At 32.3% G+C, this 17,757-nt stretch overlaps 1 protein-coding gene across 1 annotated transcript; it reads left to right on the top strand.

Annotated features, from left to right (window-relative positions):
- Positions 1 to 284: 284 nt before the first annotated feature.
- Positions 285 to 14,813, top strand: LOC129232309 (solute carrier family 35 member E2B-like). Its single transcript, XM_054866472.1, has 6 exons — positions 285 to 312; positions 1,590 to 1,725; positions 4,231 to 4,479; positions 5,370 to 5,423; positions 6,245 to 6,448; positions 14,034 to 14,813. Exons 1-6 carry the CDS (start codon positions 285 to 287, stop codon positions 14,224 to 14,226), a joined length of 864 nt encoding a protein of 287 aa, XP_054722447.1. The 3' UTR covers positions 14,227 to 14,813.
- Positions 14,814 to 17,757: the final 2,944 nt, after the last annotated feature.

Below are 17,757 nucleotides of genomic sequence, written 5' to 3'. Positions count from 1 at the left end.
GAAAGATATCATAATACACTAGTGGACAAAATTGAGAGATGGAAGACAATTTCACATTTCTCAGAAAATATCACATAAAACCTGGACAGTTGATTGCCATATAATGGCACTATGGTGCTAGTCTCGCTGAGATGAGTTTACGCATTCTTGTAAGCATTCACTAAGGCAGCAGGAGGTACAAAAGTCTCCAGCCAGCTGCTCAGCTTATTCCACTCAACAACACAGTGCAATTTGTGTTGTGTTTCTTGAATAATCTTGTTGTTTTTCGTTGATTTTTAGGTTAAATGAGTGAACATCATCGTTTAGACGAAGGTATTGAAGTGGAAAATTGTGGGTAGATTGAAACAGGGTATTCTCAAGCTCATTTTGCTAGGGAATTGGGTGTAACTTCAAATGTTGTTTTGAATTTGTGAAGTCAGTTTAAAAACAGTGGGACAACATCCAGAAGACCAGGACAAGGTCCTCTGAATGCAATAACGCACAATGAAGACCAGTATTTGTTACTTATAGTTGATCGCCAGTGGACGTCTACAGCGACACAACTGCCTAGGGACTTTGCTGCTGCTACAGAAACATTTCTTTCAAGGAAGACAGTTGCCACGAGGCTCTATGAATGAGGGTTGTATGCCAGGAACCCTCCATTTGCATCCCACTCACTCACTCGCACAAAAGAGCTTTTATAATGGTGCAGACAGCACCAACACTGGACAGAGATCCAATGGGCTGATGTTCTTATCGCAGATGAGTCAAGATTCAGTCCACAACCTGATTCTTGGTGAATATTCATATGAAGGGAACCTGGGACCCAATGCCATCCCAGTAACATCATGGAAAGGGACCCTTACACTGGTGGAGGAATGATAGTTTGGCCAGGGATCATGCAAGATCCCCTCTCTATGTGTTTGACACTGGTTCTGTGAATGCCCAGAGGTACAGACAGGATATCCTACAACCATATGTGCATCTTTTCAGGGGTGCTATTGGCCCTGAATTCGTTTTTATGGACGATATTGCTCTACCACATAGGGCTGTCTTGGTTGAAAAGTGTCTGGAAAGCGAAGATATTCATCAAATGGATTGGCACACCAAATATCCTGACCTCAACCCATTGAACATGCTTGGGATGCTCTTGGGAGCTCCATTTCAATACACCATCCCTCACCCAGAACCATTCCGGAGTTAAACTGCTCTGGTGGAAGAGTGGGAGGTTCTGCCACAAGCACTCTTTAACTCTTATTGACAGCTTGTATACTCGTTGTGCATACTGTCTATCTGTCAGAAGTGACCACACACCATACTAGAGGCGGCCACATACCATATAAACCTCACTTTCATTTCCATCTTTCTTTATGAAGTTCAATCCACATTGAACTGTTGGCAATAATTCTTGCCAATGAATGGCACTTTGATTTTTGCTTTGCACATATTATTGTCATACTATAAGTAATATTCATACCAAATTTCAATCATTTTTATCTAGTATATCTTGATATATTTGGGAAAATGCCTTCCATCTCTTAATTTTGTCCACCCAGTGTATATTTTAATGTACCATACATTTCCTAATTTTTCCTTTCAACTTTTCTTAGGGTCTGCTCAATTGGTTATGTGTGCAGTCTGTGGATATCTTCAGTTAAGTTTCCCTTGCAATTTGTACACAAGTGTAAAATGGGACAGAAGTCCGCCGTATTTTTTTCGAAATATGCTCCTAGTTGGGAGTTTAAGGTAGATATAATGGATGCTGGTATATCTTTTGAATCATTCTTTTTATTATATCATTATAATTCTTCATTTGCTCCCATCTATACCCATTGAGTGGGAAGGGCAGAAGATATATCCATTGTCTGAGGGGGTTGAGTGGGGAGCTGCATGTTGGGGCTTGGCCTTGGGCTGGCCACAGGATTGCCAAATGAAATTTTTTGAAAGTTGCCATTAATTAGATATATAAATCTATTTGAAGTATTTATACAAAATTAAGCAGTGATTTTACTAAAAAGTAGCCAAACATCCGTTTGGCTGGTGCTTTTGAGTTTTTTTCTTACCAAGTTAAATTAAAAACAGCCAAATTGACTAATATTAGCTAAATCTGGCAACCCTGCTCTGTGACCCTGTTTCCAACTAGCTCTTTATTTAAGAAAAAGTTTTTTCAGAAGAAATTAAATCAATGATACTTTCATAATTTTTTGTAAAAGAAAAATTCATGGTCTTCACTATAATTTTGACTTGCTGTCAGTTTATTCGGTGGTAATGTTGAGTAATTGCAAAGAACTTTCATTATTTTTCACTTTTTTATGCATTTAAAAACTTACAGTATTCAAATAAGTATACCATTCAACTCATTTATAGAAGTCCAAGTGACATTTTAATGTCTCTCAAAAATAAAATACTTTCCATAATTATTTGCTGTGGCATTGAAAGTAGCATGATAATGCTGTTCTTTTTTCAACATGTATTACTTGTTAAACTAGGAGTACCCATCTAGATGCGGGATCATGGCGCACACTGCGCCATTGAATTTTTTGGAGGGGTGGGGGGGGCTGTTCTGAGGGGTATTTTTCTCTTGCTTTTGGAGGGGCCTTTCCGATATTTAGGAGGATGTGCCCTTGCTCTTGGGGGGGGGGCACCCCTGGTTAAACTATGAAGAATCTTTATGACTGCAAAAAAAAAAAAAAAAAATAGGCAAATCAATTTTAATGGCAATCACCCCATTTTTTTTAGTGTCTAACAAAGAAAAAAAATGCTATTTTACCAATGAAATTTAAAGCCACAATTGGCCATACAAATGGTGGAAGGTATCTCTTTGGCAAGTTATGGCTCGGCAAATAATTTTGGAGCTGTTTCTTAAGTATTTAAACTTTAAACTTGAAATAATTTTTCTTTTCACTGATAAAATTGGCCTTTGCCATTAAAACCGGTCTTTCTGTTCTATTTTTGTTTCATTTTAATTTGCACCTACAGTGCTGGCCAAATTATTAGACTAAGACTGTTTCAAAAGCAAATTCTTTATTGATTACATAACTAGAGACACATTAACAAGCAGTGAAATAATTATCTAATATTTAGTATGCATTCCCTTGTTCTTGATGAGCATTTTAAGTCTTTTTGGCATACTTTTTGCAAGGTTTACATCATTTCTTAACTTTTTAAAAAAGGAATTAAAAAATTATTTATACTCACTATTATATATACTCACATACACATACTCACTAATTACCTAAAACTAACTTTAAATATAACAGAATGCACTAATAAAAAGAACTAGTGAACTGTTTAAGCTGATTGAAGTTATGCTCCTGGTACGTAAATAAACAAAGAACATAAACAAAGCAGACAGTGCTGCCACCTGCAAACATTAAATTATGCTAAACTAACGTAATAATCAGTGTACAAAGTTGTTAAGTACACTGTAATAAAAAGTTGTACAGTATGTACTGTACTTTAACAGTAAAATAAATAGTATTTTAGTACAAATAGTGTACAAAAAACAAAAAAAACGTCTCTAGTCTAATAATTTGGACAGCACTGTATTCTGCTGTTCTAAGCACAAAAGTCATATCTCCACTTTTTACCGAAATTGAGTTACGGTTGCCAGATGGTTCTTCGTAACGTATTTCACCCAAATACAGAGTATGATCATTTATGAATGGGAAATATTTTTTGAAAAATTCTGAAAAAGTGTCTACTGAATCAAGTGTATGGAGGCGTAAAACTTTTAGAACGCAATTTCTCATTTTGAACTCTGCAATAGATACAACTTTTGCACCTAGCCAGGGTCTAATTGCTGAATAGGCCAACTAGGCTGTAGCCTAGGCTACCCCCCCCCCTTAGCTTTTTGGGGACCCTCAAATGATTAAAACTTCTTTTAGCCAATGGTTAAAATTATGAGGTTTAACTACTTGGCCCCAAAAAGCATTTTGTGTAGTGCCGCCTGATACCTTAATCTGGCGCTGCGCTTAGTATGGCGGTACTGACATCGTTTGTTTTTTTATTTTCTTGTGTAACTACTGTATAAGTAGTAAAAATTTATCTTTGTTTGAAACCTAAATATGAAGGAGCAACATTGTAGCATGCACAAAACTTAAAAATTATGTGGCTTGCACTTTTTTTTTCCGTATGAAATTTGTTTAATGTTATAAAGATTGCTTCATCAATATAAAAAGTTCTGAGCTTTACAATTTAAATAACTCAGCGTCTGCATCATTTATTCTTAGTTTTCCTCACTAATTTTAGGTTTTCGACCTTGTTCCTGGGACTGGTAGCCTTGTGGTATGTTCCAGTTTCCTTTGCTGAAACCGTCAAAAGTTCTGCTCCAGTATTTACAGTGTTGTTGGCTTGGTTGTTAATGGGTGAAAAAACAAGCTGGCTAGTTTGTATTTCCCTCATTCCTGTGATGGGCGGGTTGGCATTGTGTAGTGCTAATGAACTTAGTTTTAATGCTGCTGGATTTGCTGCTGCAATGTCAACAAATTTATCTGAATGGTATGTACAATCTGCAATGTGTACTTATGATTTGCACCTTGTTCTTGTGTGTATGTTTGTTTCATGTACAATTCACTCACCTAGTACTACACTGCATCTGCAAAAACTGCTTTTCAAATAAAATCAATTTAAATGTAATGCGCCTTAGCTTAAATTCTTACAGCAACACACTGAGGCATCTCAAAAAAAGGTTAAAAAACTTTTTCATTTCTGACAGTCTTGCATTTTAATAGAGCTAATACAAATGCACCAGGACATGTATAACTCAAAGTCGACAATTTTTGACTTGTGACGGTGTTGTATTAGGTGTGGGGATTATAGAAGCATAAAGTATTTTTAATCATATTTTTTCGATTATTTACCAAGGAATCTCAATTGTGTTAGGTACCATTTATTGTGTGATAAAATTTGAGAAGTTTTGGATAATCTTATGGAAAAATATAATTTTTCTATTAAATTTTAGCTCTTAGATTTTGAAGTTTGAGAAAGCAGAAACGTTTTTATGGCCGAAGACATATTATAATGACTGAAATGAAGAACTTGGAAAATAAAATTTCAAACATTTTTACTTTGATTTCAAAACTAATTGGTGTTGATGTTATTAATTAATCCTTACCAGGATACATTTTCTCGTTAAATAAGTAGTTTATGTTCATCAAATGAAACATGAAAGGAAATATAGTACTTATGTGCTAATGCACTTCATTGTATATCTTAAGCTTTCTGTTGTCAATTTCTTAGAATATATTTGTAACTTAAATCATTTCTTCCCATTTAAATCCATTTAATATATTAAAAAGATATCCAGAAAATAAATAATTGAATTTTTTTGTGTGTTTATTATTTATTGTATTTCACAAAATTTTAACTCTTTTTTTTTTTTTTTGCAGTTTGCAAAATGTTTATTCAAAGAAGCTAATTAGTAACGACAAACATTGCTATAGGTATGTACTGGTAATATTTGAAACTGTTGATAATGATTATTGAGTCCATTGGATGTGATTTTTGTTTTCTTGATCTGTCTTTTATTTTCTGGAGCTTTCAAAATGAAAAATTCTATGTGTTTCAATGTATCAGAACCTTTTTTTCTGTACTTTTACTTAGTGACAAGTAAAAGTTTTTGAACTTTTACTTGTCACTAAGTTCAAAACTGATTTTGAAGACAAAAGGAGTTAAAATACTACTTCAAAAGTAAGGCATTTCTTTTATGCCACATAGCACGTTATTATTGGGTATCAATTTCAGCAAAGCTAATATGTTCCTTAAAGCTTAAGATTAAAAAACATAATGCTTAATTATGAGGAAACTGAAATATTTTCAGTTTTTAAAGCACGGTTAAAAGTTAACCATAATAAATATGAAAAAGCTGCTGAAAGCAGATGAATTGCCCTACTCCATACATTATAACAATATATAACTTTACGTTAAATAGTTAGCAAAGTACAAGCCTTCAAAAATGCTACATTTAGCATTTATGAGAATGCTGTTCAATTTGACCAATTTTCAATCGCAAGTAAGTACTAAAATAAAAAAATATTAAGCCAAAATATTTTAGACATTTTTATATAGGCATAAAAGGAACCTGTATACAAAATTTCATTAAAAAAATCTGTTACCATGCTGCCGCCACTTTTTTTTCATTTTCGCTCATTTTGTATGGAATGACCCAGGTATGGTCATTCCATACAAACGTTTAAGGTTTGACTACGTTTAAAGTTTATGTGATTCTTATATATATTTTTTAAATGTCACAATTTCATTTCAGCCCTCCAGAACTACAATTTTATACAAGTGTGGCTTCATTTTGCATACAAATTCCTGCTCTCATTTTCTTCATTGATTTATCAAAATTAGAAGATCCTTTTAGCTCAAGAATGTTGTTCCTTTTGGTACTGAATGGAATATCATTTCATTGTCAGAGCATTACAGAGTATTCTCTCTTGAGCTTCATTTCACCTGTCACTCATAGGTATATACATTTATGTAGATTTTTTTACCTAATGACTGCAAAATATTGCTTGAATTGCAAAACATGACTTTAAGGAGAGTTGGTACCCATGGGCGGATTTATGGGGGGGGCGGAGGGGGGCAATGCCCCCCCAGTTTTGGGAGGACTTCATGTAGTAACAACACATCTTCCAAAAATTAAAAAAACATAATTTTTTTTTTTTTTTTTTTGAATGGTTCAGAAGGGCATGGGTGGATTTATAGGGGGGGCATAGGGGGCAATGCCCCCGAGTTTTGAGAGGACTTTATATAGTAACAACACATCTTCCAAAATCTTAAAACAAAAAAATCATGACTTTTTAATTTTTGAATAGTTAAATGAAAATGAAGAGAAAAGCGAATATCCTTTTCTGATGGGAGAAAAGAAAAGGGGGAAAAAAACGAACATTAAATACAAATAGTACAGCTGTCACTGGGGTGCTGAAAATGTGTCTAAATTCACTATTATGGACTGAAAATAATTTGGGCAAGTATATGAATGAAAATATAGGCTAAGCAAGCTATACATTAAGCTGCAACACTTATAATAATTGACGATTATTTTAACAAATTAGAACCTAAAGCAAAGGGGAAAAAACTCCCCGCCCCCCTCATTCCCACTAACAGAACTACTCGTTATGATTTGTGTCCACATTTCAAATATATTTTTGCATAATATTTATGTTCTTAGTAGATTAAGTGGCCTTTTGAGAAATTCTAAAAAACATAGTTTTTTTTCCCTTCTCTCTCTCTTTTTTAAAGAGAAAAGAAGAGAGAATAAACACTACCGCAAACTGAATAAATTTCAGTTATCTGAGTGTTCTGATTAAATGAATCTTTTTACTTAGAGGGAGAGTACAATTTTACTAACTTTATAAATACTGTTTAAAAAGTAAAGTAAGTCATAATCATCTAAGTCTAAGTGAGTCAGTCCTTGTCATTATTGAAATCTAAATGATTGAGTCATCACAAGTTTTGGAAAAATTTGCTGACATTTTATAAAAGTCTATAAAAACCTAACAAAGATTGGTAAAATCATAAAAATCCTTTAGCTGTAAAAACTGACGAATTTTTCGTAAAAATTACAAAAAATCAAGCATAAATTTACAGGTAAGAGTGAATTACAAACTGGGCAGAATTTGCCTATAAGATAAACAAGCTATTGCTTAGGGCCCCTGCTTTGAAGTGGGTCCCTAACTCCCCAAAAAAAATCATGATTCGTTCCTTAAAAATGGATATTGCGTGAAAAAACTAATTTCATTTTTAAGTGCTTGAAAACCTTGAATATTTGGAAACGTGTGGCTACAAACCTTAAATTTTAACATTTCTAACAAATGGTAGAGGGGGGAGGAATGCCAAAATATGTCAAATTCAGCTCCTTGCCTTGTATTAAAAATGTAAAAATCATGGTCCTCACATTTGAAACATATTATTTGAAATAAATTCTTGTGACTCACATGTTTCATATCTTGCTATTTATTCAATTCCGAATGCAGTATTTTGGAAATTCTTTTGTATTGATTGCTTTTATTTTACTTCTGCATATTGTCTATCTGTTTAGCACGGAAAAAAATACACACTACTTCTATTTCTTTTCGTTTTCTGCCCCACTTGCAACTGAAGAAAAGTTGTTGTCATGAGAAATCTATGGTTTCTTTTTTCTTTTAAATTTAAAATAGCTATTTCTCACAAAGTTAGAACAGGACTGTAAAAATTTACAATCAAGTACAAAAATATCAGAGACTGGAAAGTACAAAAGAAGTGTGTTAAATAATTTTATCCATTCTAGAGTCCTTAAAAATAATTAGATCCTAAGCAAAGTAGGCTCCAATTTCTTCTACTGCATATTGTTAATCTGTTTAGCCAGGGGAAAAAATGATACACTAACTCTATTCCTTTTCGTTTTCTGCACTACTTATAATTAAAAGAAGTTTGTTGTAATGAGAATTCTATAGTTTATTTTTTCTTTCAATGCGACTGTTCTGATTTATGGCTGTTTCTTACAAAGTTTGAACAACACTGTACAACTGTATAATCTAGTTATCAATTTCTATGTCTATCCAAGTAACCTTTATAAGGCTTTAAAATGCAGAATTTTATATCCATTTTACAAAATTTCCTCCGAGAGAAAAACCCCCGGCCCTCTAAAATTGGATATATTTTATTTCTCACTCAAAAGGGAGCCCTGCGTCTCTCTCTTGATACCAGCTCCCTCTCTTAAGGTCAATTCAAAAAGGACAGCATGAAAACACACATTAATGGAAACGACACACAAAAAAATAAAGCATGGACTTATGCATTACAGGAAACAGACAAAAACATGGGAGTGGGGGGGGGGGCAATAAAAATGTTGCTAAAAAAAATCCTGCCCCCCCAGGAACTCAGTCCTAAATCCGCCTATGTATGGTACCCAACCCTTTAAAAAAAAATATTTTTTCCATTTTTATGTATGCAAAATATTCAAATCAAGAGCTTTCAAGTGACATCGAATTCATGTTTTCATGTAGATTAAAAGCAACTCAATTTAAATATCAATGGAGCAGGGATGTACTAAAATGTACCTACAATTATACTTTCAAACGCTATTTCCTCAAAACGTCAATTTCGGAAACTCATGTTCCTTTTTCTAAAAAAATACTTTACATAAAACTTTGAAAATTTCACCACATTTTGTTTATGTTTATAAATTATACTGAAGTGAAATCACGTTTTTTCCTTCACAGCTGCTTTCATATGGTCAAAAACAGTCTTTTTTTTTTCATTTAAAAAGTTATTATTGGTTAAAATTAAAAAATATATAAAACAAATTTTTTTTTAAAAATTTCATTTTACTAGACTCTTAGAAAGCTCTAAAAAATACTGAGAATTTCTAACGTTATTATTATTTTTTTTTAAAGTTTCATATAGTTTAGCAATTTAACGTTACACATAAACAGAGTACCAACTCCCCTTAAAACCAAAATTATTTTAAATCACAAAATAACAATTGTTTCATTTGTTAGTCAATATCATACATTATTTTGTCTTTTTAATGTACTTCTAAACAAAGCAAGCCATTATAGAGGAATACAAGTTCCACTAAAATGAAACATAATCTACCAAATAATTAAATAAAGCCATTAAAAGGAAAAATAGTCCACCAAATAAAAAAGCAAGCCATTAAATAAACTGAAAAGTTCAATTAAAATAGTCTGCCAAATAAATATATTGAGCCATAAATTACCATTAAAAGTTCCACTGAAATGTAAAATCAGAAAAAAAAAGGAGCACAAACATGATGGTGACATGAACCTTACTTCTCCATTTTCACCAAGGTAGAACGTAAGCAAGTGGTCAAGCCAAGTGACACGTACCAGTTACTAATATTTTTTATTTTTAACTACTATAGAGTAATGTTTTTCTTATTTTATGATATTTGTCGTAGAGCTGTGTAGAATTTAAAACAAAAACTAGTTTATAATTTATTACCTATTGCTTGATCAAGCATTAATGGTCTTAATATATATTCAATGAATGAAATACAGATGTTAATTAAGAAAATGTGTTCATAAGTTTGAATTAGTGATTGAAATACCAGTATACCAAATGCAGGTATTTACAGGGTGTCCGCGCATATGGAAAGTCAGGGAAAGTCATGGATTTCGAACGTGATCGAAATTGGTCATGGAAAGTCATGGATTTCAGTGTAAAATGTCCAAAAGTCATGGAAATTGACTGTTGGTCATGGATTTCGCGCTCAGGACTATCGTATGTTTTCAGTATCGTATGTTTTCCCATTCCGGAGACTGGGGATTTTTTTTTCATATCATAGCTTTTCTATAATGTTTAAAAAAAACACACATAAACAGTAGAAATAGCAGTTTGAAGTTTCTATATTTAATGGTAAGCTTGCTTTTGTACATTACAATTGAATAATTATACCGATCGTATTCAGATTTGTTACTAACTTATCTTATGCCATGATGACTCTGGAATTGAGTATTTTGAAGTTTTTTTTTCTGTTTAATGTATGAATGCATTTACTAAATTTGTATTTTACAATTTCACACTGCGCTTTGGGGAGATAATGGGTTATTTTAGATTTTAAATGTTCCTAAATTCTCGTACTTATTTTTTTTATCAATAAATTGTTGCATCATTTATTTTTCATGTACATATTTGGTTGAATATTTTTTGCTGCTTTTGTTTAGATTTATTTACATAGCAGAGATAAAAAGGATATTTTCCTAAAACAAAGTTATACTGCTTTATAGTCTCTATTTAAATTTATGCACAATTTTGATGTCATTGTCAAATGAAGTAACTTGCGTAAGTCATGGAAAGTCATGGATTTGAAGAACGTGAGTCATAGAAAGCTATGGGCAGAAGTCATGGAAAGTCAGGGAAAGTAATAGATTTCAAAACTCAAAAAATAGCAGATACCCTGTATTTAGAACTATTTTGCAATTTCGTTATACCGATATTTGCTGGAGTAGAATTCCGGTATTTCCGGTATTATCAAAAAATCAATTTAACTAAATAGATATCTACTGATATTTTAAATCTAAATTTCTTTTTCGATGAGACAGTAATAAAATCAAGCTATTGAGGTAAAAATTTGGCTTCAAAGGTTTGAATTTATGAAATATCAATGAATAATAGTAGCTGAAAGATTAGAAAATGATATTTTTATCACCAGATAGTGTGATGAATCGCACTTTCAGGATTTTATGTGGACCACGTTTTTATTTTCCCCATTTCCTTGACTTGCTCTTTTGTGAAAATTAATTTTAAGTGTAATTAGAAATGTGTTTGTGCTAGAAACAATTTAATCCAATCATCAATTGCATCAATTCTTCATGATAATTTATAAAAATATTTGTCCCAACTGTACTGAATTTTGGAAGGAAAAAAAACTTGTTTGTGTAACAAAAAGTAATTTGTTGTTGCCGGTATAAGCACACTGTTCAGTCTCGCTATTCAGCTTTATACCGAGCGAGATAATCTGTAATGTCTTGAACATTTGCAGAGAAGTAAGGCATAATCAGTTGGAACATATTTTCTGACATTTACATAAAGTATATACATTTACATAAGTAAAGAATTTTGAAAAGAAAACGAAAAAAAAAAAAAGAAACTAACAAGATCAAATACATCAACATACATACAATGTCAAATACATGCAATAGTAAATTTAAAACCAAAGGATTGATAAAAAGTATACATAATCCTATTCTGACTTAAAGAAAATCGTTGAAGATGATGTTAATACTTGAAAAGAATTGTCGCTCAAAGAACAGTTGTAATTAGCTATAAAAAGTAATGATAATAAATGGTTTCTTCAAAACGGATTAGTTATAGAACAACTTATTTGAAGATGAAAGACTTTCGGGTAACTGCAGGAGATTGCACATTTTTAACTGTATCACCTGCCTATGTGAATTCAGAAAGAATATTTTTAACTGCAGGAAAGTTTTTTCACTAAAATGAGTTCCGGGCTTAGTGACAACTATGTTTCTTGCTATTATTGATTTTTATTATATTTGCTCCTTCATTTTATATTTTTTCCCAATAAGTAAATGCTGCACTTTTTGCACAACATAATAAAATATGGCAATAAAACTTTGTTTTTGAATGTTTTTTTGAGAAATTTCTAATACCGGTATTCATACCGGTATTCCAGTATCACATTAAGAAATACTGAATACCGGTATTGTATTTTTGGTCTGGTATTGCAATTCCTAGTCTGAATGAATAAATATTCCTTAAAATGTAATTAACTAATATTTTTTTATTATTAATTAGAAATGAATTGTATTTTTCTTAATTTATGATATTTATTGAATGCTTTCTTTCATTCAAAGTAAATATTAATTGTTCTTTTCCTAGTTCAGATATGAAAAAAATACATTACCTTTTTTAATATGCAGTAGGCGCCGCTTATTGTGATCACGATTTATGTTATCATTTGCTTAATGTTAGAATCCCCAAGTCCCGGAACACCTGTATATGAACATGTGTTTAAAAAAGTGGGATGTTGTAATCAATGTATTCGTTTGTTATTATCAATTTTTCATAAACTTTCAGTTTTGTTTTCTCCTTTTTTATTCTTCAATCAAAAGAAATACAAAGGTAAACACTGACAAGTAGCTTTCAGGAAAATAAGTTCCCTTCTTGTCAGTAAAGCAGAAGAATTGTTCTGAATGCTCAATTACACTAAAAACTTCACTCTAAATGACCAAACATTTTAGAGTGCAATTATTTAACTGTCAAGGAAAAAATTGACATTTAAAAGGGCTTTGACAATTTAACCGTGATGAGTGAAAAAAATGCTGCAGAACAACTAAGCTTTTCTCAGCCATTACTTTGTAAGCTACCAAAAAATTGTGATAAGATTGAAAACGAAATGAAGCTAAACGAAAATTTAAACAACAAGCAAAATCGTGCTGGGATGCTGGGAAAGATGGTGAAGTTCAATCTGCTTTGAAACTGGTTTATGAATGTCAAGGAAAAGGATGCAAAAGTAAACGGTCGTTTAATGAGGCAAAAAGCAGAAGATCTTGCTTTTAAAATGGGCGAAAAAGACTGTAGCATCGGACGGATGGTTTAATTGAAGGGGAAAATAAGTTATTTCATTCTGCTAATTCATAATTTAAAACTGATTAATTGAGTCATTGTAATTTTAACTTGCAGTTGTAAAAATAAATGCTTCTTAATTGAAAAAAATCTTCATTTGGTGTGTCCTGGACTCATTTCGGCTATTGATATCAATTGGTCACTGTCAAGGATGAATCCAGAATTTTTTCAAGGAGGGAGCCACTGTTTTTTTTTTTAATCTTACCTCTTACTGCATATCTGATTTGCATCTGTTCGGAGGGGGAGGGGGGCTGCCACATCCTTTTTCCTTGAAACAAATAAACTATAGAGATTGAAGTAAGGCAATCCCCTGACCTATTCCTTTCCTTTTCTGTTGATAGAGGTATTCTAAAAGAGTGTTTTAGAAGTTTAACTTTGTAATAATTCCAGGGGAATGTTCTGAAATTTAGTACCCCTACTGTCATCAAAGGTCACTTTTTTTTTGGATCTTCAGTATCGAAAAATTACCGGAGCAAATTCACTGAACCCATTCCTTTCCCTAACACTTAGATGTCTACATTCATGGTTTTAAGACTAAAATTTTGAAAAATGCCCTGGGGAATTTCTCCTAAAATCATCAATGATGGTTTAAAACTTCTGTTTTGAAACTTCAACTCCGAAAAGTTTCCAAGAGGGAGCTTTGAACCTGATTCCTTTCCATAATGTCATGTCAAGACTTTCCTTTTGAAACCTCAATTTAAAAATTGCCTCTGCAGGGCTCCTCAAGAGAGGGGCAATTGCCCCATTGCCCCTCCCTTGTATCCGTCCTTGGTCACTGTTATCAAGCTGTATTTGTCCCAAAGTGACCACATTAGGCGGCTCCTACTGTAAATCATATTTCTCATTGAATAATTCATTTCCTTATTTCCACTTTTTATGAACAACAGTCTTAAGGACAAACATGTTTAATTTTTTCAAGTTAATAATTTTATATTTTCTTTTTGTTCATTTAGTGTTGCAAATACTGTTAAAAGGGCATTTCTGATATGGTTGTCTGTGATAACCTTTGGAAATAAAGTTACATTCCTTGGTGGACTTGGCACAACTATTGTCATATTTGGGGTGTTTGGATATAATAAAGCTAAAGAAGTTGCACCAACCATTTTATCACCAACAAAGGGAGCAAAAAGTATCCATTTGATATGAAGTTATTTATTTATGTCGACATTTTATTTATCCTAGATGAAATATGGACATGCATGTTTTCCAAACGAATGTGTAAGTGTTGTAATATAGGCCCGACTTCAGAAAAAACAAAGCACTCCTTATAAAACTATGTAACATAATTTTTGATTCTGTTTAATCAGTATTATCTTCTAATTGGTTCTATCATAAAAACATGAAAAACTTTCTTCCTGTGTAAAAACGTTGCTTTTGTGGTCAGGGTAACAAAAAGTATAAATTTGTATTGTAATTAAAAAAGCTAAGAATTTGAATAGTAAGTTACCACCCTTAAGCCAGGGCTAAGACAGAACTACATGCAATAGACCAGACAGCCTGGTTATCACATCCAAAGACTGCAGTTTGGTTTGTATTAGAACTCATCAGTCTGGATTAGTGAATAACCAAGCTGGAGGCAGATATCTCAGTGAAGATGAGAGTGCCAAAATATGGAATTCATTAATGGCATTTTATGTAGTACACTGTTCCTGATAAATTGCTGTATTTAATTTGTCTTTAGTGTAAATAATATTAAAATGTGAAAGAGCGTTTTGTTTTTCTTTCCAAGACTGTAAATGAAAATACTGATGCTATTCAGCATGACACAGCTCTTGACATTTTCATACAAGACTGCAAATGCTTGCATTTGGAAACAACTATGGCTAATGCCTATACAGAGGGCTGTTCTTAAAGATCAAAAATGAAAACTTACATAATGGGGTCATTTCCAAAATTTTAAAAGTATTTTTTTCTGAAAGAGCATGCTTAAAAACACTTAAACACTCTGACCATTTTTTAAATAATTTATTTAAGTTTGATATTTAAAAAAAATTACTTTAATCGGTGTTGTTTACCGCTTCTGTCTTGTGACATCACAAATGATGAAATGCCATTCAATGTTGCCATTCACAGAACAAAATATTTATTTCGCATCTTTACTCACGTGTATTGGCAACGATATGGTTGATAGCAAGCGTAGAGCGCAATTTTTATTTGCTGCTTGATTATCATAATGTGGAAACGTAGTAGAAAGATGCACCAAATTGCATCATTTGTGACGTCATAAAGACCACGCCTTGTTTGAAAAATCAGACATTTTAAAAAACTAATTTAAAAAAAACTTTTGGGAAAATCAAAATATTTTCTGGGTCGATGTTTTTTTTTTTGCTCATTCTATCCATTTTAATGACTGAAGGAAACCACCCCATTTTGTCACAAAAAATTTTTAGTGGGTGAGCCTATTTGTCTTTTTGCAAATGTTATATGGTTTTAAAATAGTACTACGAAATATATATGTATAATTTTAAAAACTCATACGTGATGAAAAAGTCTCCTGCATTACCTTCATCTGTTAGTTGCAATCAAATCTTTCTCTAGTGCTCTATTTGCCGTTGCAATTATCCATCTACTTGTTTCCTATTATACAAATTACTGTAATTTCTATTAGTTTTAGGCATATTTTATTAAGCACTTGGGTCTTACAATTCTTTTAAGTAAAATCTATGTACTAATATTTTCCCAGTGCAGTGCCTTGGTTTAGAGGCACTTCATATTTGGTGATTTGAATAATGATAAATATTTTGCTATTATCTTCGTAAATATCCTCTCATTGTTATTAAAACATTTTCAGCACTTTAAAGTTTTTAATTCTCTCACTTTTAACTAAAAGATGCTAAAATTACTATATTTTACGTTAGAAAAATAATCATAATGAAAACTGAATAGTACTTTGAAAGCATGGATGTACATTACATTTCCTGTTAGTGGTGTTTGACAGCACATGTACTCGTTCAAAAGCATACAAGTAATAAACCTGATTCTAAAGTAACAAAAGCATAAAATGTTTGACAGATAAGGTTTTTTTTTTCCTTTACAGAAAACTCCATACATTTTAATTTAATTGAAATTAATAGCCTTTGTGTAGGCAGAATATGCAGGATGTCTCAAAACCTACCAACATAAACAAAACTTTGAGTAGCAGTGGCACACACAAGGGGAGGGTCCAGGGGGTTCATATCTCTCCCATCACCCTTGAGTTTTTTTTTTTTTTTTTTTTGATTGATTATAATCCTTTGTATTAAAATAATTCCAAGTAAGGCAACAAAAGTTTCATATTTAATAAAAGAAAAAAATAATATTTATTTTATCTTCTTCATCTTCAAAATTGAACTGCATGTGAAGATAAACCGTTGTATAATGATGATGTTGCTTCTCTGTTTTTAATTTTCCTCATGAGAAAAGTATGTTCCTAAAGTACTTTCTGGTATTTCAATAAAGTATTTGTTATTAGTAATTTATTTTAGTAACTAATGCGAAGTAATTGTTCAATAATTTATTTTCTACTCTTTTTTGTTATCGAGAATAGATAAAATTAAAAGAATATGTTTTGTGGTACGTTGGAGTAGGATTTGAGAATGGTGGACCTTCGATCCTGGACCCCACCTTTGAAAATTCCTATGTGCGACACTGTTAATTATAAAATTCAGTCAAAGCATGGACTGGAGAACTACTGGTCACAAAGGGTATGAATCGCAGCTCAGCGTATTTGTCTGTCACTTCAATTAGTGACCCTAATGAAAAAACATTCTAAGTGTTCTCTGTCCCTAGTTGTGAACAACCTCAGTATCAAGCAAGTGTACTACAACACAAATACACTAAAACACTAATACTGGCACCATAAAGCTGTTGTCTAAATCATTAAATTAAAATTTTTGTACAGTACAGTGGAAGACGTTAAACACAAAGCTGAAAGGACCGGAAATTTTTTTCAATTTAAACGAATTTCGTGTTAAAAGATTTATATTTAAGTGCGCAGTATACAGTCCGGATTGTTATTCCAGTTTGCATAAACTGATTTTTCATGTTAAGCGTTTTCGTGTTAAACGTATTTCACTGTACATTCACAGGTGAATGTAAAGCTTCATCCAGGATGGAACATACTTATGTTGAGCACGATGTTATTGTGTCCCCCCCCCCCCTCCTTCGGGCTTTTTTAGTACATCTCTGTGCCATGTCCTGTTAAAATCAACGTTCAATGCGCCCTTTCAAATTATAACAAAACTTCATCTTAAAAGCAAACTTTTTATCGAAAGTTAAAGACTTTTCACACAAGCCTGCCAGTAAAACGTAACTTTCTCATTTATTTATCCTCTAGAATCTGGTTTGAATGTAAATCAGAAGCTTTTTAGCGTACTTTTTAAACTAAGCTATGAAAAGCTATTCATTATTTAAAAAAAAAAAAAAAAATTGCTACCAAAAAAATACTTGGGGCATGTAGATAGAAAATCAAAATTTAAAAAAATACCCTTTCTATTACAAAATTTCCATCAAAAAGTGCCTTTTATCTGAAAGCACTCTGCCTTTTGTTTTTGCTTTGATCTGGAGGAAACAAGGGTGCCCATATGCAAAATTTTAGGGGGGGGGGGCTCAGATATTTTCCCCATAGAAACCGATTTCAGTACAGATTAGAGTTAAAACTTGACATTTTTAATTACTTATTCATTAATTGCTGAAGAA

Source organism: Uloborus diversus, unplaced genomic scaffold (assembly GCF_026930045.1).
Source record: "Uloborus diversus isolate 005 unplaced genomic scaffold, Udiv.v.3.1 scaffold_1139, whole genome shotgun sequence".
NCBI classification, from domain to species: domain Eukaryota; kingdom Metazoa; phylum Arthropoda; class Arachnida; order Araneae; family Uloboridae; genus Uloborus; species Uloborus diversus.
Note: the sequence above shows the minus strand (reverse complement) of the source record. Positions and strands in the feature narration are given on the sequence as shown.